General features: G+C 41.2%; 1 protein-coding gene across 2 annotated transcripts in view; it reads left to right on the top strand.

Annotated features, from left to right (window-relative positions):
• The first annotated feature begins 237 nt into the window (after positions 1 to 237).
• DOK7 (docking protein 7) overlaps positions 238 to 13,203 on the top strand; it is a 59,638-nt gene continuing 46,672 nt past the window's right edge. For both annotated transcript variants that reach the window (XM_071556885.1, XM_071556884.1), the window contains exons 1-4: positions 238 to 352; positions 479 to 524; positions 2,652 to 2,882; positions 6,698 to 6,898. In XM_071556885.1, the coding sequence (XP_071412986.1) occupies positions 299 to 352; positions 479 to 524; positions 2,652 to 2,882; positions 6,698 to 6,898 (532 nt within the window). In that variant the 5' untranslated portion in view covers positions 238 to 298. The remainder of the gene's footprint in view (positions 353 to 478; positions 525 to 2,651; positions 2,883 to 6,697; positions 6,899 to 13,203) is intronic.

The following is a 13,203-nucleotide window of genomic DNA, read 5'->3' as shown; positions in this document are numbered from 1 at the left end:
CGGATGTCCTGGCGGGCGCCTCCCGCTCTGAAACCCCGGGGAAAAAAAGTAATAGTTAAAAAAGAACCAAACAAAAAAACACAAAAGCAACCAAACCACAGCCACAGTAAAATATGTGAACAAAGAATGAGCGAAACTGCTCCCGGGACCCCCGTTCCTCCCGGTGCGATGGGGCCGGGCAGTGCCGCGCCGCCCGCGCGGGGCCCTAAGAAAGCTATTTTGGAAGTGACCCCTCGGGCGGCCGGAGCGCGGGGCGGGCGCAGCGAGCCGGCGCAGCTGTCCGGAATCATGACTGAAGATGACGGATTCCGTGGTGGTGGAGGGTCACGTCAAGTTGAGAGACGGGAAAAAGGTCCCCGCTCCGAGCGCCCCTTCGGCCCGCGGGTCCCCGAGAAATCCCCCTTTCCCGCGAGGGCAGAGAGCCCGCTCTGCCCTGCCCGGCCTCGGCTAACCCCTCTCCCTTTGCCTCTCGTTGCAGTGGAAGAGCAGGTGGCTGGTGCTGCGCAAGCCCTCCCCGGTGGCAGGTAAGAGGGGGCCCGGGCTGGGAGGATGCAGGGCCGGGGTGTCCCTCCTCCTCCTCCTCTTCCCGGCGCTGGGGGACAGGGGACAGGGCTCGGGACCGCGGGGACTCGCAGGGCATTCCCCTCGGGGTGCGCACCCTCGGGGCTCCCCCAAAGCTGCACTGCCCGGGCGCCGTGTCCGGCCTCGGGGAGAGCTCCTGCGCTGCTCAATGACAGGTTACAACCAACGGGAAAAAGTCACTTTCCAAGTGACACAGCCATTGCATTTGGTACCTCTTTAAAATGGGTATTTTTCCCCATTTTTTTAAGTTATTGTTATTTCTTCAGGGTGATTGCTGAGTATAAAAAAAAAGCTGGCATTAAGCTTGGTAGTTATTTTTGATCCGTGTTTTGACAGAAAATATCACTTCAATTTAAAAATAAAATGACATTTTGAATTAAGGGGGAAAAAGAAATCGTTTCCATGCTTCTGAAGGGGAAATTGAAAATGTTACACAGAGCTGATGTTTTACTGCTGCAGAGGGAAAAGTAGGTTTCAGGTTTCCCCATCTATTCCCAACAGGGAAAACATTTGGGCCCAAAAGTGTATTTTTCCATGGCTAAATGTTGCCTACACTTAGCAAATATGAATCTGCATTACTGCAGAATGTATTATGGCATCTGTTGCTAGTAAACTGAGGATTTCATGGTAATTGACGCTCTTCAAACCTGAGCTCTTCATTGTTACCTGTCTTGTTACAGTAACATTTTATTGTCTTAAATACTTGTATCTTATCTGAAACTGTGAGACTTCTCTGTGTGAAAGGGCATCTGTCGATCCTAGAGCATGAATGTGGGCCTGGATTTCTGAGTAAGCCAAGTCTGAACTGAATAGACGACGGAGCCTGACTGATAATATAGCTTATTCCTCAAAAATAGTATTAAATTAAACAGGCTTACAATAAAAGCCAGCACTGATTTCCTTTTCTTGGTATGTAAAGCATAGCTGAGTTGTTTCTTCAGACACACAACTGTCCTGCAGAATGCTTAAATATTGTGGTTGCAGCTGTTTTTGCTAACAGGTGCACAAAGACAATTGGGGATCCGAGCAGAGCTCTGCATTAGTTAGCAGACAGTTCAGTCTTTCAGTCATTTTTCATGTTTGGAGATTTGCCAGTCCCTTGACCAGCTGAGAGCCACAGGACACCTCACCAGGGTTTGGAGCACCACACCCCAATATTCATAAAATGGTGTAGGGAGTCTTTTTTTGTGGTTTGTGCCTCAGTTTAAGCTGTGGATGTTGCAGCTTTGATACTGACCATTATTTTAATTTACAACTGAGTGCTGTGTGATAGGGAAGGAACCTGGAGGAAAGATGGCTGCTTTTGTCATAAATGCAAGAATGGGGAGAGGTCTCTTCCCCTTTTTCTTGTTTTTTGGATTTGCTTGTGAAATGTGCCTTTCCCATTGAATTGTGGCACTTGATTTGCTGCCTTCTGTTGCATGGTTACTGTGTAATAAACTGTGTAATTAACTCCTAGGAAGGAGTTAAAAACAACTGGTGACACAAGCAAACATTAAAAACAAATAAATAAAAGAAGGTGTGGCACATAATGGTTTTTAGCAAGGGCTACTGTGTAGCATTTAACTGGGAAACCTGAGCTGACTCACAGTGCAGTCTGCTCGCTATTTAATAGTTGGGTAATCTGTGTGCTACTGTAAGAATTTCATTTGTGGTTCAGTATGTTCTAATAGAAATAGACATGACAATAGCCTCTTGGTCCTTAGAGTTTGTAATGTGAACAGGTAACTCCTAATGTTCAGAGCTAATGAGTCCCCTGCCAGATACTATGGAGAGTATCTGAAAAGCCACTGGATTTTGTTGAGCTGAATAGGGAAGACTTATTACTGGCTTCCTTATTTCTGAGCCAGCAGATACCCTGGAAACATGCCCCCAGTGTTTGCTTCCTGAAAACAAGGGTTACAAACTACCTGGGGACGAGGTGGGAAAAGGAATCAGGGTTCTTACATTGCTTGAATAAGGCTGACCCTCCAGTTGTTTGAAGCACCTTTGTATTGCAGCAGAGTGCTGAGAAATGTGTTACGGTCTGTGCTCTGCCTCATCATCTCTGACAGTTTTGCTTCTTTTAGACTGTTTGCTCATGCTGGTGTACAAGGATAAATCTGAACGAGCAAAAGGGCATAAGGAGAGGAGCAGCATGACCTTAGAAGACATCTGTGGCTTGGATCCTGGGCTCTCCTATGAGGGCCTGAATCACACGCTCGCAATCATCTGTCTCTCTCAAGTCGTGATGCTGGGATTTGAGAACAAGGAAACAATGTATGCATGGGATGTACGAATCCGCTACAGTCTGGGGGAAGGTAACCTCTGTCTTGCACCGTTTTCCCCCCTCCGTGCGATAAATAACCAAAGAAAAGCAAAGCTAAAATGCCAATAAAAAAGTACAGTTCAGGAAAAGACACCCTCATTTGAGAGTGAAAAGACTGGTCCTCCCCTTAGATGTTAAAGCAGGTGTTCCTTATGATTGGTTTTGACTACAGTACTGCCCTATACTGGTGGAGAATTATGAGACCTCTTAACTTAGGTTTTGGATTTTGGCACTGACAGTGAATAGCTTTGAAACAAAGGGGTCAGATTTGGTCTTATGATTTACTCAGTGATTCTGGAAAAATGAATTAAGAGATAGAGTCCTGAGTTGTGCTTGGCTAGCGCTGACCAATTTTGCTGAGCTGCCTGCTAGGTGTTGCATTCACAATGCTTATTGCTATGAATGTCCCATTTTAGAAAGAGACTTCTTGCAATAATGACTGTCATCAGACACATTCTTTGCATCTAACTTCACTTTTCTGCATCCTTTTATTTTATTTTCTTGGTTAGCAGCTCTAACCAAGCACAGTGGTGAACAGAGTGACAATATTGGTAATCCATAGTATCTGTCTTATGTTTGTTTAGTCATAACTAGGGAAGGAGGGTAGGTGTGTGGGAGACACACATTAGCCATTTTTATCATTTGTTACATATGCTTTGCCATATGTTGGGTTTGTGGCTCGTTCCTTTGCAGTCTGTATGTTAAAAGATGGCCTGGGAATTTCACTGTAAAAAATGTAGAAGTATCAGAAGTGAGGTGTGTAGATGTACTTCTCAGAGCTATCAAATATGAAGTCTTGCATAACAGAAAAGGTTAGAGGGAGTTTCTGGGTAATACTAACATGAAAAGCTGGAGTCATTGGTACATTTCATGATACAGCTGTATTGTCTTCCAGTTGTAATTTTTTTCTAGATTTGGGATCTATATATAGCATAGAACTGTCCTAAAACCTGAAGGAGAGATTGAATTTGACAGGATAGGTCTGGTTTTTATGATTTTGCACTGATTCAGTGCTGGGAGGCACAGAGTAATCTCAATCTGGATATGAGGGTTATGCTTGTAATTGGAGGAAATGCAAAAGCAGGGAAGAATTTTTTCAAGAAAAGCTGTGAATAAGGTAGGAATAAAGCCTATTGGATGATGACATGCAGCCATTGAATAAAGGTGAAGTGGCAGAGAATGTATGTGGAGGTGGAGAAATGCAAACGTAAGAAAACAAATATAGCTGGTTGAACTGGCAATAATTTGCAGAAACTTAATTGCAAAAGAGCTTAGGGGAAGGAAACTAAACCAGAGCATAGAAAAATTTTCAGGATTTTATCTTTCAGTGCAGGTTCAATTAGAAGAAAGAAGTCAAATCAAACTGAGTCTAGTTTGAGTAGACAAAAATATAAGAGAGGAGACTTAGATGAAGAGAGGATGGTGATTAGTGTTTTTTTCTTAAAGTGTAGTAAGGGTGCCTTTGTGTGCCTTGAAAGTAAGGTGGCTGGATGATAAAAATAGACTAGGGACAGATGACCTCAAAGTCTGGGAAGCAAAAAAAAAAAAAATAGAAATAGTGAAAGGAGTGGACACTGTTCTTGAATGAGAACCTCAGAATGGAGTCATTCACATTGGAGTTCCTGGTGTTTTCTCTCAGTTCTTAGCAGATGAGGCAGATGTGATTCCTGGAATGTGCTCAAGCCCACAACTCATTCTGAGAATTTAGCATACTGCAGATCAGTGAAAAGCTGTGAAGATGAAAAGATTAGCTGAAGAAAATGATGAATTTAAGTAGTACCTTTTGTTCATGGGTATATTCAGCTCTTTGTTGTCATATTTTTTCCCATATAGTAGAAGTTGATGGCCTGGGAGAATTTTGAAAAAAAATCCAATTTACCAAGAAAGCAGCATATGGAAAAAGCTTCATGGTTAGATATGCCTTTTCCTCTACTTTGGCTTTTTCCAGATTTGGATGTGCTGGTTTTTTGACAGTGGTCTAGAATTTGAGCTGGAGGAATTTGTTTTGAGCAGCTGTTGTGATTATGTGAAGAGTGGGCTCCATTCCTCATTTATGAAGCAGAAAAGAACTCTGATGCTTCTGCTCCCACAGTTCAATTGCCAGCAAAGTACTGGGCAGAGTTAACTGAGCAGAAGGGTCCAAAAGACATTAAAGATTCCTTACTGAGTGTTGTCCATCACGATGGTTTTGCTACCTGTTTCACAGTTTATGTTTAAGCTGGTTGCATAACAACTGTGTGCCCAAAAAGGGACATCGTGTGACTATTGATTTGCTCCCCAGCAGTACTACTGGCAGGGCTGTAAGTAGAGCTGTGGTTAGTTAGATCTATCTCTGTCTCCTTGCACATTTCACTGGAATGACTTTGTGGCTAATTCTGCTGGAGCCTTAGGGAACTTACCAAATGCGTGTCATAACTGAGGAGTTGACTTACAGCTCAGATCGTAACTAAGAATATAGCGAGTAGTTAGATGAGAAGCAAGACTCAGACCTAGGTGAAATGCATGATGCTTGGAGAAGCATAGGCAAGAAACAGGGAAGAGTGATTGTAAGAAGTAAGACTACCTGGAATTTACCCTGTGGATTTCACAGACAGGGAGCTGTTTGTGTGATCTTTGATACATAACCAAAAGCTAAATCTATGTGCTTCTTGATAAAAGCTCCACTAAAAATCTCTGCTGGGAAATATAATAGTCTTGATGCTTCCCTCTGCCCAGACAAGTGGGGGATTTTTGGTAGTGTTTTTTAATATTTTTTTTCACAGTTATAATTATTAATTTTTGTGCTGTTATTCGATTTTTTTCTTTTGCTGTCTAATCACAATATGAAAGAAACTAGAGGAGTAGTGGAGGTCAAAACCATTGTTTGAGAATTATATGCTTGCATACTTAAATTACTCCCTTTGAAACACTGAGATGTGAGCCCTTGCAGCGATCCCAATAACTTATTCAAAATGCAATAGCTCTGGAAGAGAACATGAGAGACCAGCCTAGAACAACTGCTACTTTACGTAAGGACCCTTGCAACACAGGGGATACTGGAGTTGGGGTTTGAACCTGAATTTTGAAAACTTGAATGAGATTTGTTTTTTTCTTTTTTTTCCCCCTCCACTCCTTTGAAATTTAGGCTGTGAAATATGAAGAACTAACTGACATCTAAAAGTGATTATTACCAATGAATCTCTTAATTTCCTAGGAATTTTAAGTGTCTGGGCATCTACCATCGCTAATTCCTAAAAGAATCACAAAGGTGGAAAAATGCAGTTTTCCCCATTTTTAATACTAGGGAGGAAGTGAGGCACTTTATTACAGGCTGCAAATGAGTCAGTGACAGATCTGGTTAGAACTTGCCTAATTCTTTGAGCCTTGGGTTTTGAGCTCCTTCAGCACTGTGTTATTTGTGTGCATACATGTAGGAAAGGAGAGATACAGGTTAGATGAGAAGACAGAAAGAAACCCATGTAGTGATGTAAGGATGGAAGAGGTAAAGTGAAGTGTTGTCTGGTTAACTGACTAACCTGAGATAGGGAGTAACCTGGAAGACTTAGGATAAATTAACATAGCATTACAACTTTAATAGTTTGTAGCATTAATCCAAGGTATGGTGTTTTTTTCCCAATTCTAGACTGGCATAGTACAGAGTGAGTAGCTTACATTTACTTACATGAGGCTGTCTGCGCTCCAAGTAGAATCTCGTGGTGTGGGCAGGGGTTGGTCCAAGTACCAACCATCTGAACAGAATGACTTATGTAACATAAGTCACAGTACCTTACTTGTATATTGTAATTTTTTTTCTTCCTTATTTGATAGTTCATAGATTTCAAGTCTTTGTAGCACCTGGCACTAAGCTGGAGAGTGGGCCTGCCACCCTGCACTTCTGCAATGACATTCTTGTGCTTGCAAAAGACCTTCCTCCCGCTGTCATGGGACAGTGGAAGCTCTCGGATCTGCGTCGCTACGGAGCTGTCCCAAACGGATTCATCTTTGAAGGGGGTACCAGGTGTGGCTTCTGTAAGTACAAATGGAACCTTCTAAAAGTTGCTTGATACCTTTTGTGGAAATATAAAAGTGGAGACTGCAGCACCAGCTGTGCTTCTTTGTCACACAGGTGGCCTCATATTAGAGGGTCTGTTCTGAGCAGATTTCTGCAGTAAAAGTGTAACTGTGTGGAATCCTGACTGAACATTGTCCTGTGGCTCTCCAGAAGATGTTTAGTCAAAAGTTGCTATTGGACACAAAGCAAATACAAGGGAATGAAATTTTATTATTTTTTTCATGTAAAATATAAAGCAAAATGGTTTAATGTTCAGATTATCAAATTATGATTAATTATTTAGTTGTTTGCAGAGAGGAAAATGATATGGAGCTTTGAGGTTACAGGCAGCATCAGTGTTCTCATTGTGTAAACAGTAATGTGTCTAAATCCTGTAGAGGACTTTCGGATCCTAAAAGTTAGGAACATCTCTCTGGTTCCTTCCCTGTTAGTAGCTTTGTAACTTTATGGGGCCGTGAGATTTATGGGTTCAAAATGAAAGCAAGCAAGGTGAAACTAGTTTCTCTGGCCTAGAAGCCAAGACTCACCTTCAGATGGAGAGAAATCTGTTTTCCAATGTCCGATTTAGGACTTCTCAAATTCTCACTTCAGATAAAATGCAGAGTTCCTGTGAAAGAGCTGAATAGGAAAGATAATTAATGCACTGGTATAGTAGCACATACATAATTATGTTTATATTTATTATTATTGTGATTATATATATAATATATATAATATATCATATATATATTCCATAGCTGCATATATATATATATATATATATCTCATGTTTTTTTATTGTGATTATATACATATCATTAGGCTTATATTCATAAAGTTTTAACTTTAAAGCAGAGCTTTAACTTTAAAGCAGAGCTTGAACCCACGGTGAATTGATGACCTGTGAGTAAAAGTGGCTATGCAGATTGCCAGTTTGTATGTGAAGTTGTTTGACTTCCATACTGAAATATGAAAATAATGGATTTCTTCAGTTAACAAACTGAAAAGTTTAGAAGGTTTCAGAGTTGATCCAAATCCAAATGTGTTCTGCCCTGGGACATGGACAGTTGTTCTGTCTATTCCTTGGGACTTGTGTGCTGTTGCTCTGCATGTTAATTCTAGTTGCCATACTTCTACAGAGTGGGAAACTCAACTTCCTGCTTCCTTCCATCTGCAGGACTTCAAATCTTTTCCTTCCTGAGGAATGCTTGGTGCCAACATAAAAACCAGCCTACTACAAGGCTTAGAAGTTGCCTCACTGTGTAACCAGGCATGCAAATATCACTGAGATCACAAGAGAAAAACTGAGTATGTGTTTATACCCTAGATTCTGTTCCCTCTTCCTAAGCTTGAATGCTTAGTTCCCAAGATTAGCTATTACATGTATAAGAAAGCCCAGAAATAATGGAATGTGTATATATATATATAGAGAGAGAAAGAGAGTATATATATAGTCCATCATTTATACTCTTTAGTTAAATTGTGGCATCTCTTCTGTAGCTTGTTCCAAATCTGATGCAATTGCTGTGCTCCAAAACTCATTTGGCGTTACTGAGTATTGCTGTATGTGACCTCCACGCTGCAGAAAGCATGTGCTTAGTCTAAACATTTGATTTAATATTACCACTGTGGGAAAATATTTGTTCTAAAGACAACCTAAATAAAAATATAACTGGTTATTTTTGACAGAAGAGTGTTGGTATAGAGAAAGATCATCTTTCTTCAGGTATCTGACTCTTTTACCTCAGTCCTCTGCAATTCTTGAGTAATAGGCAAGCAAGTTCAGGAAAAAAGCCTGGTCTCTTATTACAGTAGTTGTTTTAATTCCTAAACAAAAGCAGTCTCCATTACCCTGTCATGGAAATGCCATATAATATTATGCAGACTCTATTATTAATGTTACTTTCCTACAAGTTAAACCATATCTTTGCTCACATTCTCTCTGTGGAGCTCTGAATGCAGAGGATTAGTAAATTTAGGGTTTAAATACCCCTGTAATAAATACCTAATTAAAAGGAACCGATGATCTTGTGGTTTGATTGCCTCTCCTCTCCATATTAAAACCCATGAAGATCCAAACAGAAGCAGAGCTTACTTTTGGATATGTCTGTGGTAGAACTGAGGTCTAAAAGGGTATGAATCGGTTTTCACTTTCTGATACTTGCTTCCTCTCAAAATTTTTCATAAATATAAAATCCTTCATTATGTTCTGGTATTAGTTACTCAGTGCAGGTTTTGTTCATCTCCAAAGGCTTTGGTCCTCAGTCCAGGTAGAGGAAAACCATGTGAGATAGTGCTGATATTCCAAACCTTAAATCTGGGTGTGTTTTCAAGATGGTTAACATATGGTTATTCACAAATAGGAAAAAGAGCATTTATGTTTTGAACTTCTCTTGCTTTTGACATCACAACTGTACTGCTAGAGATTAGAAAATATTTTTTCTGCTTCTGAAAGCTGCAAATAAGTTATTCTCTGGGGAAAAAATTTGCTTTCTTTGTAGCTGAAGCTTAATCACACATACTGTTTGCAAAAAAGCAGGCATCTTGGCCTAGGATCCAACTGAGAGGAACACAGAGGAACAGGCTGGAAAAGCGGAGCCTCTCACTTTCCTGAGTTGCTAACTCAATTACTGGGCACCAATTAAAATGACCAGCTCCCAGGAGAATCTTGGCTTGGAGGTCAATGTGAAAAAATTCAAGTACAGTAATAAAAGGTCACATTAACACTGTGAGAATTCAGGCTCTCCAATGTTCATGTGTTTCAGGATTAGCTTCCAGAGCCTGGTTTAAAGCTGCCTTGGGTTTTCTGACAGCATCTTCTTAAAGAAAGGAACCTGAAGGATCCTTAGAGCTCTTTGAAAGAACAAATGCTGCTGCTAATTGCAGGATAAGCAGGAGTATATATGTGATTGTTTTGGTGTTTTGATAAAATTAGGTATTTCCTTCCCTCCTTCCCTCCTTCCCTCCTTCCCTCCTTCCCTCCTTCCCTCCTTCCCTCCTTCCCTCCTTCCCTCCTTCCCTCCTTCCCTCCTTCCCTCCTTCCCTCCTTCCCTCCTTCCCTCCTTCCCTCCTTCCCTCCTTCCCTCCTTCCCTCCTTCCCTCCTTCCCTCCTTCCCTCCTTCCCTCCTTCCCTCCTTCCCTCCTTCCCTCCTTCCCTCCTTCCCTCCTTCCCTCCTTCCCTCCTTCCCTCCTTCCCTCCTTCCCTCCTTCCCTCCTTCCCTCCTTCCCTCCTTCCCTCCTTCCCTCCTTCCCTCCTTCCCTCCTTCCCTCCTTCCCTCCTTCCCTCCTTCCCTCCTTCCCTCCTTCCCTCCTTCCCTCCTTCCCTCCTTCCCTCCTTCCCTCCTTCCCTCCTTCCCTCCTTCCCTCCTTCCCTCCTTCCCTCCTTCCCTCTTCTGCATTTACTTAAGAAGTAGAAGTAGTAGGGGTGGTTAAACTGAGGCAAGATCTGGAATTTCTTGAAAAAGTCTACATATGTGGATGTTGTTGTGTGCTGTCTCCTACATAGACCTACAGCACACAACAACCATCCTTATTTTATTTTCAGTAGTTGTGCCCATATCTTAGTTGGCAATACTAGGAACATCCTTTGTCATTTTCCCCAGAGAGAAGAGCAGCCTGAGATACCTTCTAAAGGGGCTTGCTCAAGGCCAGGGTTGAGATGTACTGGTTGGACAATATGCTGATGGCCATGAAATGAATGGCTACTCGTACCTGTCCTGTAGCTAAAAGACTTGAGGCTGTGGCATGGTCTGCCCCCTGTTAGGAGTAGTAATTAATGAAAAGGAACTGACTCTTCCTCCTTGCTTTCGCACAGTACAGAGATTGAAGTAATTTTTGGCTATTGTTGATTTTGAGGGTGTGTTTGCAGATGGCTTTTCTTTATTAATATGAATTAAAATCAAACATTAGCAGGATTTAATACTATTTAAAGAGTTCTATGAAATTGGCAACTTTTCTTGAATGTTTGAAAGACTGTACTGTGCTTTACTGCTGACTGACACAGAGGACTGGCTTGTGAAAGTGGCTGCAGGCTGCTTTTCACCAAGTCTCTTACCCTATGGAGAGAGTGAGCGAGCCCTTCAGTCTGGTAAACAGCTGCATGGTATCACAGTGATGCATACCACATATTCCTCAGCTTCCAAATGCCTGTGCACCAAACCTGTTTCAGCACATGACTGAGATGTGTAATTTCTAGTACTGAATTTGTCAGTTTTCTCAAGAAAGCAGAAAAGAAATGTAACTACTTGCTTTTATGTATGCTTCTAAAATTTTACTTAGTTAAGCCTTACCTACTCATTTATCTCCTTGATGTTTTTTGCAAGGACCCTCAGATTTCTTCCTTCACTTGCAATCTTGTTCTATCTAGCAAAACAAGAAAGAAAATGTTTCCCATGAGAGTCAATCAGCAATTAAGGGGTTCATGTGAAAAATATCATCTGCAGAGAAATATTTTATGTGTATGTTGGATTTGTTTCCACATGCACATGGACCTCTACTGTTTGTTATATGAAGGCAGTCACGCTTGGTTTTGGGATTTCCAAATGAGTGATAGTTCCTTGCAGAAACAATCCTTTGAGTTAAACAGCCAGCTTGCATACACACATTTACTCTTTTTGTTTCCATTAAAGTAAAAGGCTTGTGGAGCCTTTTAGGAGTTTAGGCAATTCTTGACAATAATGATAAAAGCATAAAGTGATCCAGATATACTCTTTATGTACACAGATACTCAAGGAATCTTTTTTTTTCCCTGAGTGGCACCATGGATGTGTAAGATTCTGCTGAATTATCAAGCCACATAGTATATCACCGTGCTTGAGACATGATTGTTCTCTGCTGTGTTATCTCTGTATCCTGCCTGCTTATTGTGCATGGAATGTGAAGGTCGTGCTCAGAGTGCAGCCAAACTTTGTGCTGCCTGCTCGCTCAAGAAAGGCATGACTTCTGGCATTGGTGTGATTCACGGGGGAAGAGTCATACCATCCAGATTAGGCAAACTGATTTCCATAGCCTCCCTCTACTCTGTGCAGGGAGGAGAAGTCAGCTCAAACAAAAAGCTGAATTTCAAATCATGAAATCAAACCTGAATATGTTGCACCCAGGGGTTTTCTTCCTAATACAGTGTTCTCTGACTTTGGCATCTCTTGGCAAGGGGAAGTGGTGCAAGACTGCAAGTGAGTCACCACCAGAAGCCTTCATACCTGTCAGACTGTGTGGTTAGTGTTGTAATCTCCTAGATGGTCTCTGATCCTGAAGCCAGGGTGTGTATATGTTTCTTTGGCTGAAGAATTTTTGATCAGCAAGATGTGAAGAGATGCAAATGTGATGGAGTGACAAATCAAGTTATGAAGATGCTGCTAACAATGTTGTCTAGAATAGATTTAAGCAGAGCAGGCATAGACCTATATGTGACACAAATTGAGAATGAAAAAAGAATGTGGACCAGAATCTGTTTTTCCTGGAGTGGTCAGTTTGCTGGTTATATCTAATTTTCTAAAATATTTAGTGTCGTTTATGGTCCACTCTTTATTATTGCTTTTGTTTGCATCCCAGTCCTTTTTTCAAGCTGTCAAAAGTGTGTCCATTGTTTAAGTGAAATGTGAGTATCCTGTTGGATATGACAGGATATATACGTGGAAAGTGTTGGGGTTGCAGTAATTCTGATCAAGACCAGCTCTGCTGCTTTAAGTAAAATTGGAAAAAATATGTATGCAACTCAGAATTGGCTACAGACATGCAGAAGTCACACATCTGTCCACATTAGGGGCTCAAGTCCCTAGGAAAGTCATGTGCAAACTCCTGCTGCAGGTTAAGGTTTGGTATTGTAGTTTTCTGGTGAAGTGGCAGCACTTCTTCAAGGTCTGTATACTAATTTAATTTCCTTCTGTGTCTGGTATTGAATTTTTATGTCCCTGAAATTGCTGGTGACTGGGGTGGTCTTTTGCCTGATGTTTTAAGGTAATATTTTTTTCCTGATGTGATTTATATTTGGACTGACAATTCTAAATAAAATGTTCTGTGGAGCCCTTCTAGTGTTTTGTGTTGTTCATGTAGTCATGTATCACAGAGCTCATAACTTGTTTGTTTATTTAGTGATTCTCATTCTAATTTTGCTTGGGGCTATTCTTAATGAATGGAAAGCAAATATCAGAATAGAGCAAAGGGTAAAGATCTGATGACAACTTGTGGAGTTGTGTTACTTTCTGTTAATAATAGACAGATAGGACTTAGTCTAGGAAAATTTATACTATAATCCAGCAATATAACCAAATCCTAATTTGTTGGT

The sequence above is a fragment of the Pithys albifrons genome, chromosome 5, assembly GCF_047495875.1.
Source record: "Pithys albifrons albifrons isolate INPA30051 chromosome 5, PitAlb_v1, whole genome shotgun sequence".
Taxonomy (NCBI): Eukaryota; Metazoa; Chordata; class Aves; order Passeriformes; family Thamnophilidae; genus Pithys; species Pithys albifrons.
Note: the sequence above shows the minus strand (reverse complement) of the source record. Positions and strands in the feature narration are given on the sequence as shown.